The sequence below is a fragment of the Thermobia domestica genome, chromosome 13, assembly GCF_964235325.1.
Source record: "Thermobia domestica chromosome 13, izTheDome1.hap1.1, whole genome shotgun sequence".
NCBI lineage: Eukaryota > Metazoa > Arthropoda > Insecta > Zygentoma > Lepismatidae > Thermobia > Thermobia domestica.
Genome location: NC_137466.1, coordinates 94,662,918 through 94,674,035, shown reverse-complemented (window position 1 = coordinate 94,674,035; position 11,118 = coordinate 94,662,918). Strand labels below are relative to the sequence as shown.

The following is an 11,118-nucleotide window of genomic DNA, read 5'->3' as shown; positions in this document are numbered from 1 at the left end:
TCAGAAATAAAGATGGTGAAGTTGTCAAAAAGTTGGGTGAAGAATGGCCCCCATAGCTCCGCCCATGCCTCGCAGTTAAAGGATTAGAAAACCCTGGGTGGAGCCACAAAAAAAAAAAAAAAAAAAGTTTCTAACTTACTTCGGAAAATAAGACTGGCTATATGATTTATCGACTGTATGAATCAATGGAAGATGATACATTTCTGCCGTTCTTTTTCTTCCCACGACCAACTTCTTTCTCATCTCCAGATCTTACGGCTTTTTGATAAACTTGCTGAAATTATGCTAGATTTGGGCAGGATGCTAAAAGCAAGATGCTAGATGCTAAAGACATGCAAATTATGCTAGATCTAGCAGCATTATGCTAGATCTGGCAACGCTGTAGCCCATGGAGAAAACACATTAAATGAACATATGAACAAACATAACAATTTCTTTATTTCTCAACAATAACATCCTGAACAAGCAGTTAAATTTTATTACAGTATATTCTTTCAGTATTCTGTAGAATATTTACAAGTGTAACACATAGGGCGTCACATAATTTAATTAATGAAAACTCAATTAAAATTTTTGTTTAACTATAACTTCTTCAATATATACGAGAGGAAAGAATAGGTATAATCTTTGTGACAACAAATAAAAGTATTGAAATAGTTTTGAGTATTTTTAAGATTTATAAAATTATTCTAAATACTACTTTCGCTACTCGACAGTGTCAGTTCAATAGCCACTTCGAACATTTTCCTCTTGAATGTTAAAGATTGTTACTTTCTAAATAATTTTGTAAATATTCTATACATTGATTCAAAAAATTCTGTGTTTGCTTTCTGAGAAATCGAAAAATGAGCGCTAAGGTCCAATAGTTGCGAATAAAAAGTAAATAACAAAGTCCTAAGCAATGCTGGGTAGAGAGCACAAGAATAGTTATTCACCTTGTGTTATTAACATCGATGCCGAACATTACATGTGATCCTCAATAACATGTCAAAAATACGCAGCAATTTAAACCACTTTATATGATAATGTTATTGGGCTAGAGAAAAAATGTAACAAAATGAATAAATAGTATCAACGAAAAATATATTCTTCATATTCACAAGCTTGCTATGTTTCTTATTATTAGTTATTTTATTATAGGGAAGAGAAAGCATGCTTCGTTCGAAGCTATGCGCGTGACATATAAATAGGCTATTTTGTCAAACAGTTTACAATTTTTTCATGTGCCTTTTTTTTAACTATTCAGTTATTCCTCTTTAAAAGGCAATATTCCAGCAATCGCACATATAATAATTTAGTATTATGGCTTTAAGAAAATCAAACATTTAGGGAAAAAATATTCATACAAGTTTACTTTTCTTCTGATAACGTTGAAGGACACAGGTCTTTTTCAAGAGAGTTGAACGGCAAGAACTCTTTTCTTTTTTTAAAAAAAATCAAGAGTGTACATAATAGCCAATTTAGTACCTTCTCTGTCAAATACAATACTCATCTTAAGCACTTACATCTATAGAAAAGTATTTTCAAAGAACTTGATGTGTAATACTGTAATTATAACAATCATAAACACTAGGTAATATTAAACTCCTGATTCTGTCTTTGATATTCTATGTTGCAATCAATTATTGAAAAATCACAATAAACAAATTTAACTTGGATAATCTGTTTACAACAATAGTTTTCAACCTTATATATCTCGTGCCCCCCTTCCTGAACTCTGCTTATTTCACACCCTCCTCCTTGCCACTCGTTGGCCTGACCCGCTTTGCGATTTCAGTGCAGCTTTAAATTATCAAATCTTTATTATTATTATTATTATTATTATTATTATTATTATTATTATTATTATTATTATTATTATTATTATTATTATTAATGTTATTACAATGTTACTAAAAACAATTGTAACACTGTGTTGTCAATTACTTCAGAGCCAATGTTCTGTCCGAAACCATAAGTTCCGGATTGGACGCAAAATTTCCCGTCAACTAAAGTAGATATTTCTTCTGGTTGTTGAAACATAGCAGCGACGCCTGTGTGAGTAGCAAAACACACACACACAAAAAGAAGAATGAGAAGAATAAAAAATCTCACAGGATCCATTCCGTACCGGTTTGCGTAAGCGCAACGTAAAATTTACTTTGACAGGGAGCTAAACACGTTTTAGTGAAACAAATTCGCCTGCGCATCAACTAAATTACAATGTCTCAAATGCTGCATGTATTAATTCTCTCTTTAAGAGATGTATATACTTGATTCTTCAGAATAGTGATAGGAATTTTCTTTTATAAATGCTGGAACTAGAGGTGAAGACACCTTTAGCAACCGGTCTTGGGAACCTAATGGGGCGTTTACACTTGGTCGATTTAGTCGCACGAGTAAATCGACTCGCTGTATTTGCCACTAAATCGAAGCAACTAGGCCGAATCAGATCGATGGATGTGTTCAATTATTTCAACCACAGAAAATAGAACGTCTTTCAATTCAGTTGCCAGTCGATTAGTCGCCTTCGATCAACAAGCGATTAAGTTGAAGTCCCGTTTACACGGTCGATTAAGTTGAAAGTGACGTCAATTCAACTGAATCGAACGCAAATCGACTAAGTGTAAACGCCCCATAAGAAATCTTAAAAAGCGTTTCAGGCAAACCTATGTTAACCTTCTGAATAGCACTATTGATTATAATACAAGTATGCTTACATATATAACTGTTTTTATAATAAAGTATATATAATTGTATTCGGGCCAATACGGTACATACGTGTATACCAATGTCAGTGACATACACAGAAGTTCGTCAAGGGGGGTTCAAGGTCCTAAGTTCATATAATTTCAGGTGTTTGTACACATATCGTAAAATGCTAAATTATTGTTTTAGCATAATATATGGTTCAAGGAGGGTTAAAGCCACGAAACTCCCCTCTTGCGTACATCAATGTAGTCTTCAACCTTTGTTTAATCCCTAAAACAAAACGTTTACTAAGCAACCAACGTCCTTTATACGTACACTTTAATACAATATGCATTTTTCCAAAATTTGATATGTTAATACTTGTATTTCGAACAGTCTCGATTTTTTTTTAAATAGTAAGTGTTAATGGTATCAAATAAGAACATGTATTCCTTGTGTGTTGCCCTATCTGTCCGTCAATTCAATATCATCAGTTGTATCATCACGGTTCTGACATTTAAATATTGCTGCTAAATTAGGCCTATAATTTTTATTAATAAACAGGCACAAACATGGAGGAAGTACACCATTTAAATGATACAATGCACCGACGACCAGCGTAGTTTTAGGGGAAGGAACATACTTAAGTTCTAAGAAAATTGTATACATAAAATGCGGCGTTTTACAAGTTATATTGGTGGCAGCAATGGCCATTGAAAGATTGCTAAGATTCCGGACAGAATGAGGATCATCGTCTATAACTTCCAGGTAATTAACTTTTCGACACGTGTTAATTACGTGGAACAAAATGGTCAAAAGTATTAACGAGAAAGGAATAGTAAAAGCTACACTGATTTCGTATCTAAATAGATATTGCCAATGTATTACACAGGACCAAGTTCCCTGAGTCTCCGGTAGAATTCGTGCGAAGATCATGTAAGGAAATGCAAGAGAAATGGTTACAACCCAACCTAAAGTCGTCAAAATTAACAAAATTATTGGCAATGATAGCTTGTGGAATGTGATTTCTTGCCACTTATTTTTAATCAGTACATCTGTGCACAAGAAAGTAATAAATACATTAGGTCCTAGTAAAACTTCAACTGTAATTGCATTGAACAGAGCACAGCCTAGAGTGTCAAATTGTAACAAGTTTTCCGTCCAAATTTCTATGACATGAATTAACACAGAGAAAAATGGTAACATATTTGCAATAGATAAATTAAAAATTAAAATATCAGTTACCGTCCTTAGCTTTTTGTTTGCTATAATTACACCTATAATAAATGAATTACACAAAAGTGAGGCTAGTTCGAGGCTGAAAGACATTATGAAGTACTTTCTCACGTCGAGCACTTCCACATCCTTTGGATCGGAATAATTTCTTTCCGAGTAGATCTCCGGTACCACCTCTTCACTTCCCGGTCGGGCTTCATCCATTTTGATGGACGGGACGTATCTGAAATCATAGTGAGATATCAGACACTAATGTTGTGCACGTACACTAAACAGCAAAATTAATTACTGGCTTCTATATAATTTATTTTACTGTAAAATTGTGGAGTGAGTGGGCCGGTCTGATTTACGACTTCTTAAAACCCGAAGAAAAATGATTTCGTCTTTAAATAAATAGATATTAGAGCTACATTCAATAGTTGCCTTCATTTTAAATTTATTGAAAATAGTAATTATACAAAGTGGATTCAGTTCTTGTGGTTACTGATCATACACCTTGCTTTTATTGGGACAGATTTGGAATAACAATATAGGGTTGCCAGTTGGCCGGTTTTTCACCGGCCTGGCCGGAAATATTCCTGTTATTTTGATTAAAGCCGTGACCGGTACAAACTTCTTACCAGCCCCTTGATGACAATTAAAAAAATATATATATCTAGTTCGAAGCAATTTAATCTAGTTCGAAGTATAGATTGTAAAAAAGAAACTTTCATCCTCTAAATTCAAAACTGTCACCTTTTACCATCTATCAACGATTAATATATTTTGTTCATTTGTTTGGATAATTTTAAAGAGATGATAGGGACTGTATCAGGGAAAATTTGAAATTTACTTGTAAGGAATTTTATATATCTGTTGAGAGTGAAAAAGAACTTAAAACAATTTCCTGTAGTTGAAGTATAAGTTTAGAGAATAAATTTCATTTTCCAAATCCAAAATTGTCACGTAAAAATTAATATACTTTTGTTCATCTATTTTAATAATTTTAAAGAATAAATGGTATAGGCCACCCCAATAAACTTTCTCACTTCAATTTCTTAAACTAAATCATGTTGTGGTGCAGTTATTAAGAAAACATTTTCTTGTGAAATACGAAAAAAATTATGACATTTTCGGAAATGTTCACTGAAAACAACAAACTCGTCACCAAAAGTAAACTACCACTTTCAGATTTTTCCATAAAAAGAATAACTTAGGCCATATGTTAGGGTTATTAATGAAATATTTGCTTACAAAATAATAATAAAATCTCATGAGTGGTACTTACAAAATTGTCAAAAAGAATCACCTCCTGAGTGAACTACCACTTGTATATACATGAAAGTGATTTATCTAACACTATAAGAATAATAATGAAATATTTATTTATGAAATGTGGCCCCTCGTAGCGTAGTCGCTAACGCTCTCGCCTTCGGTGTGGGCGGTCCCGGGTTAGATTCCCGGTGGGGGCACCCGGTCGAAAAAGTGTAAACGCTTTTTCAGGCCAGCCACCCTGAATGAATTTTCCCTGGGTTTTCCTCATTCTCAATGCCGGAGTGGTACCTTCTTACAGCCCAGAAATGTAAATCCTAAATCCCCTAAATTTATGATTTTTTTAGGGTACGGGAATAGGGTTAACTTTATAAATCTTTATTCATCATTTTATTTTATAGGAGCAAAGAGTCCTCTACTCCCAGCCATTAGAGGGTTACGCCCTCTCTTTGGCGTATTTATGAAATATGACCAATATCACCAAAAGTAGTCTGAAAAGAAACTCATCCGCAAGAATGAACCATGAATTATGATTTTTTTTCGTGTGGAATAATTTACACAATATAATACGTAGAGTCATTAATGAAATTTATTTATGAAATATAAACAAAATAGCTTCAGTCGTTTTTGAGATAATCAAACTTTCCCCCAAGAATAAACTATCCCTCATAGATTCTTTTTAGTACAAATGAGTTATATTATATCGTCAGGTTATTAATGAAGTATTTATTTATGAAATACGAAGAAAATCACATGAATCGTTTCTGAGAAAATGGCGGAAGAAACTCATCCCCCAAAATAAACTACCCCTCGTACATTTCCCAGGACAGATGAGCTATGCCATATTGTCGTGTTATTAATGAATTATTTATTTGTAAAGTATGGGGAAAATTGCCTGAGTTGTTTTTCAGAAAATCGTCCGAAAGAAAGGTCACGCGAAGAATAAACTACTCCTTCTCGATTTTTCTCAGGGGAATGACTTACTCCACATAATGGGGTTATTTTTGGAAAATTGATTTATGAAATAGTGTCTTCCCGTTTGGACTTATGCCTGTTTTCATTACTTCAGGCTATGATGCTAAGATAGTATATGTTAATTTGATTATAAGGCGAACCGGGAATTCCCGTTTGGCCTTTTCCCGTTTAGCCTTACACCAGAGAAGGGGATTTTCAAATTAGGATAGGGAAATTTAGTGTCATTTTGCAAAACATTTGTAAGGCTAGTAGTATTTACGTTTGAACGAATAGAACATCGTATAATCAAAGTAAGTATTAAGAGTAATGTATTATTTGCGTCACTGTTTTTTAAAAAGTTTAATAAAACCTTAATTCAAAGCGAGTGAGAGGTTGTTTATGTTATGACTACGTTGGTCAACAGTTTTGCAAAGTCTTTGAATAAAATGTTAGCTGAGTAAATACACAGAAATAAACATAAGAATAAATACAGATGGTGATCAGAAAAATGGAAACACTTGTAGTTGGCAACACGTCAGATGTATGAGTTGGCAGTGGTGTCGTGGCGCCCGCAGCGCCGGACCGCTGGTGGTGGTGTGTTAGGTCGGTCTCCATACTACGTCGGGCGCAGTGCAACAGCAGTGTCCAGTGGCTGCAGCAGACGGGGGTAGTGTAAAATGAGAGACCTCTCAGATTTTCAAAGAGGGCAAATTGTTGGTGCGCGGTTATGTGGAGTGAGTGTGACGGCAGTGGCTACTGTGTTAGGTGTGTCGCGTGGAACAGTGTTGAAGGTGATGACGGCCTACACAATACACGGGAAAACCACATCGGGGAAGCGGAACAGTGGGCGGAAGAAAATCATGAGTGACAGGTCACGCCGGGTATTAAAGCGCATTGTCACGCAGAACCGTCGTGCCACTGCGGAGCAAGTGACGGAGGAACTCAATCAGCACCTCCCCCACCCTGTTTCGACAATCACAGTCCCCCGCAAATTACATGACATGAACTTACGGGGCCGTGTTGCACGGGCCAAACCGCTCATCAGGGACCATAACGCTTTCGCACGCCGCAAATGGAGCCGCGACCATGCAACTTGGACCGTTGAGGACTTGAAACGTGTAATATGGTCGGATGAGTCATCCTTCACCCTATTCTCAACCACGGGCCGTGTTTATGTGTGGAGAACGCCCAAAGAAGCTTATGATCTGCAGTGTCTCCGCCCAACTGTGAGACATGGCAGCGGCTTGGTGATGCTGTGGGCTGCCATATCATGGTTTTCATTGGGTCCTGTGGTCACACTTAACGGATGAATCACTGCCAACGATTATGTCGCAATTTTAGGAGACCACTTGCATCCTATGGTCCGGATGTTGTTCCCGGACAATGACGCCATCTTCCAGGATGATAATGCACCCACTCACACAGCTCGCGTTGTTGCAGCGTGGTTTGAGGAACATCGGGATGAAGTTCAACACCTACCCTGGCCCGCCCAATCCCCAGATCTCAACATAATTGAACATCTGTGGTCCGTCTTGGAAACACGACTCCGGCGACGATTTCCACCTCCATCCTCTCTCACAGAACTGGCCGATGCCCTGCACTAGGAATGATGTAAAATTCCACTTGCTACCATTCACGTCCTCTATGCTTCCATCCCACGTCGCATCAAGGCTGTTCTGAAGGCGAAAGGTGGCCCGATACCATATTTATCTGGCAAGTTGCAATTTCGTTCAGGTGTTTCCATTTTTCTGATCACCATCTGTATATATACTTCTATTATTATTTCACGGACTACTTGCGCCTTCTACAAACATACTGAATATTACAAACGGAAGCAATTGCTCATGAAGCCTTGTGTTTGTACCTGGTGGGATAGGCGGAATTTAGCCAATCACAGGTAAAGGGTACAATTGTAGCTGTCCTTTTATGTTCGTGTTTTCCCATGTTGTTTCATAGTGTCTGATGAACCCAATCAGGCTATATGAGCAATTGCTTCAGTGTGTAATATACGTTTGTAGAAGATGAAGGCCCTCAGAGTTATTTTTTCTCAAACAACGTATAATTCATTAGTAAAGTATAAATACTCTCAGCTATTATTTAGTGTAAATTTCTATTGTTGAGAGTTGTGTAGATCTGACGATGTCTGTAACATTTGTGACCAGTAAATTATAAACATGGTGGAAAGAGTTATTGGAAGTGTAAGGACGGATCCAATGCAAGAGTTTGTTATCAGTGATGACACAATTGTTTGTAGTACTCCTGGATAAAAGTTATCACGCTTGTGTGATACTCTCTTTTGTAACTTCTATTTGAGTTCAACAGATGTAATGTATTACAATGTTATGCACCACATCAACTTTCAATCCCTGGTTGGAAGTTGCCAAGTTACACGGTAATACTATAATGTACTGTTTTTACAAGATGTTAAATATTGATTTTAGCTGGATGCGAACCTCTGTATTAACTGTTAAACGCTGTCGTGTTCTGCAAGTAGACGTCTATAAGGTGTTAGTTTGGGTCCCAACTTCCTTGCAATTCGATGACTTCGAAACAGTTCCTAGGTTCTCTTCGATTGAAACAGCTTCCTTTTAGTTAGCGCAGTCTTATGATGAAACCTCCGAGATTCCTTCGTGAAAACTGAGCTAAGCTTTGGCCCGATGCAACGGAGTCGCCACCCTCGCTCAAATGGCTTAGGGAAAATGAAACTTAGAAGATGAACAGATTCTAGGGGACATGAGAGTTAACGTTTGTGAAAGTATGAATAGTGTAGTACCAAAGTATATAAAAATGTATTAATGATTGACCTTAATATACAATCTGTAATTATAATAGTTATAATTAAAACTCAAGTAACGTAATTTCGGTTAAGTCTGTTTATCATCAATGATACAGATACAAATTCTATCGACAAAATTAAGAATTTTAATTGGATTCTTCTCGGTATTTATTATCATGCATCCTTCTTCTGAACAGTAAGGAGAACGGACTTTTACAGACTCAGTAAGATACAGATTAAAAATGTTAAATATTCAAATTTATATTTCTTCGATTTGGAAGAAAACCTTTAATGCTTTAAACGCAGGTATGTTTCGGAAGCAAACGAAGTACACGGTTATTACTATTATTCACTATTCTTCATTCGACCGATCCTTTATATATATTTTCTTTATTTTTTATTAGTAACTTCTTATTCTTCTTTACTTAATAACACAATTACCATTTTATTAATACATTCATAATAACTCATTCAGCAAATACTTAGTTTTCCTTTATACATTAATAAATACCAAATTATATTTTATTATTTTTAAATAACATATACCGACGTACATATACTACGAAGCTTCCATATCTACCACTTTAAGCAAACATTATCTACTCTGAGTCAATTGGTCCGTAAATTGTACAGTAATCATTAAGTTTAAAGATATTCCAATTCTGTTTCTGTATGCTCAGATAGACAGTTATATACTAGTAAATCAATGCTATTGCATAATTTAGAGAACTTCTAAATTGACATTTCAAATGGTCGTAGAATTTAACAGTACACATGAAATTTGGAATTACTTGGTTATTTTTATATTCCGGAGTAAATCATTTGGAAGATAATATGGTGGCAAAAGATGATAGGGGAGAGAGAAGAATCTCTCCCGAATAGTTTAAACTTTAGCAATTCATTTTATTAAATATTCCTTCCTTCTCAATAAACTTTTATAATTATTTACTCTGTTTTACCTGATATGTTATTTTAATCTTTCAAACTCGGCTTTCAAAGGTTAATACGATATTTTTCAAAAATATTCACCAACTTCTAAATCACTATGCTAATACACGTATATATCTTTTTTCGTTTCGAAAACAATTTATTATTTTTCTGTAATTTCAATTTTAACATCTTGAGATGCAGATCAAAAACCAATTGTAATCCAAATTTAAAATTCTGGGATACGGATTAAAATCCAAGTTGTAGTTCACGAACATCTAGTAATGCGCTAGGCACAGGTATATTTTAGTGGCGCATTACATGTTGAATCTGCTTCTGATACACATAATCATGAACCCCAGCGTGCATCAATTGAAGCAAGAACAATTGTTGATAATATGAAGAAGAGAGCGGCAACAATTACTAAGATATATAGGTAAGTATATAGTAATAGTTGTAATAAGGTATAAGTAATTTTGACACTGAAACTTCTCTGCGTGTATCTAATACTCATTCTTGCAAATTCGTCAAAAGTTATTTTAGAATTTTAGATGTGGAACTTTTTTAAATGCCATTCTAGCAAGCATATAAAATACATAGTCCATTTCTTATTTACAGCGTAAGACAATTAACCGATCGTAGTTAAGCAATATCCCGTTTGTCTTTACTTTCGCGAGGGAAAGTATGACAATTTTTTTCTGTTGATGTTTAAAATTAATTTATTTTCTTCTTTTCAGGGAGGAGATTGCTGAGGGAAATTATTGTAGTGAAAATGCATCTGTTGTCCTTACTTTTGATGCCGTCAAAAACTCTCTATATAACATACGAGCATGAACCCGACCACCACTACCGCTGAGATTAAGTGAATTGAAGGTGGAAGGATCGTGAAACGCATGACGGCAAAAACTTTTTGTTGGTAGATTAAGTCGTTGACGCTAGTAAAATATATGTAAGTTATAGTATTTTAGTAGTCAAGAAAATAGTTTATCATTTCCTACTTTTTTTTCTTTTTGCTAAGTATTAGTACTTTTTTGTGGAAATCGTGAAAGTCTGATATGACAATAGTAGCAGAAGTAAGAATATTAATATTAAAACATTTTCTTTTAGAATGTCTGTGTTATTTATTCTAGTCTTTGTATCTTCAACAGGTTTTCGGCACTGTTGAAAATTTGGAGATTCTGTGTCAGTGCGACAAGATTGTAATGGATGGGACATTTAAGACTGTACCTTGCCTTTTCTCCCAATTGTACACTCTTCACGGAAAATGTTTGGGTCAGGTATTTCCTCTTTCCTTCTGCTTACTT

General features: G+C 35.3%; 1 protein-coding gene across 1 annotated transcript; it reads right to left on the bottom strand.

Moving 5' to 3' along the window:
• Window positions 1–415: 415 nt before the first annotated feature.
• LOC145668352 (neuropeptides B/W receptor type 1-like) lies at window positions 416–9,955 on the bottom strand. The gene is made up of 2 exons (XM_081736114.1): window positions 9,847–9,955; window positions 416–4,129 (listed from the first exon to the last, which is right to left on the bottom strand). The coding sequence occupies exon 2, from the start codon at window positions 4,108–4,110 to the stop codon at window positions 3,136–3,138; it is 975 nt and encodes a 324-aa protein (XP_081592240.1). The 5' UTR covers window positions 4,111–4,129; window positions 9,847–9,955; the 3' UTR covers window positions 416–3,135.
• Window positions 9,956–11,118: the final 1,163 nt, after the last annotated feature.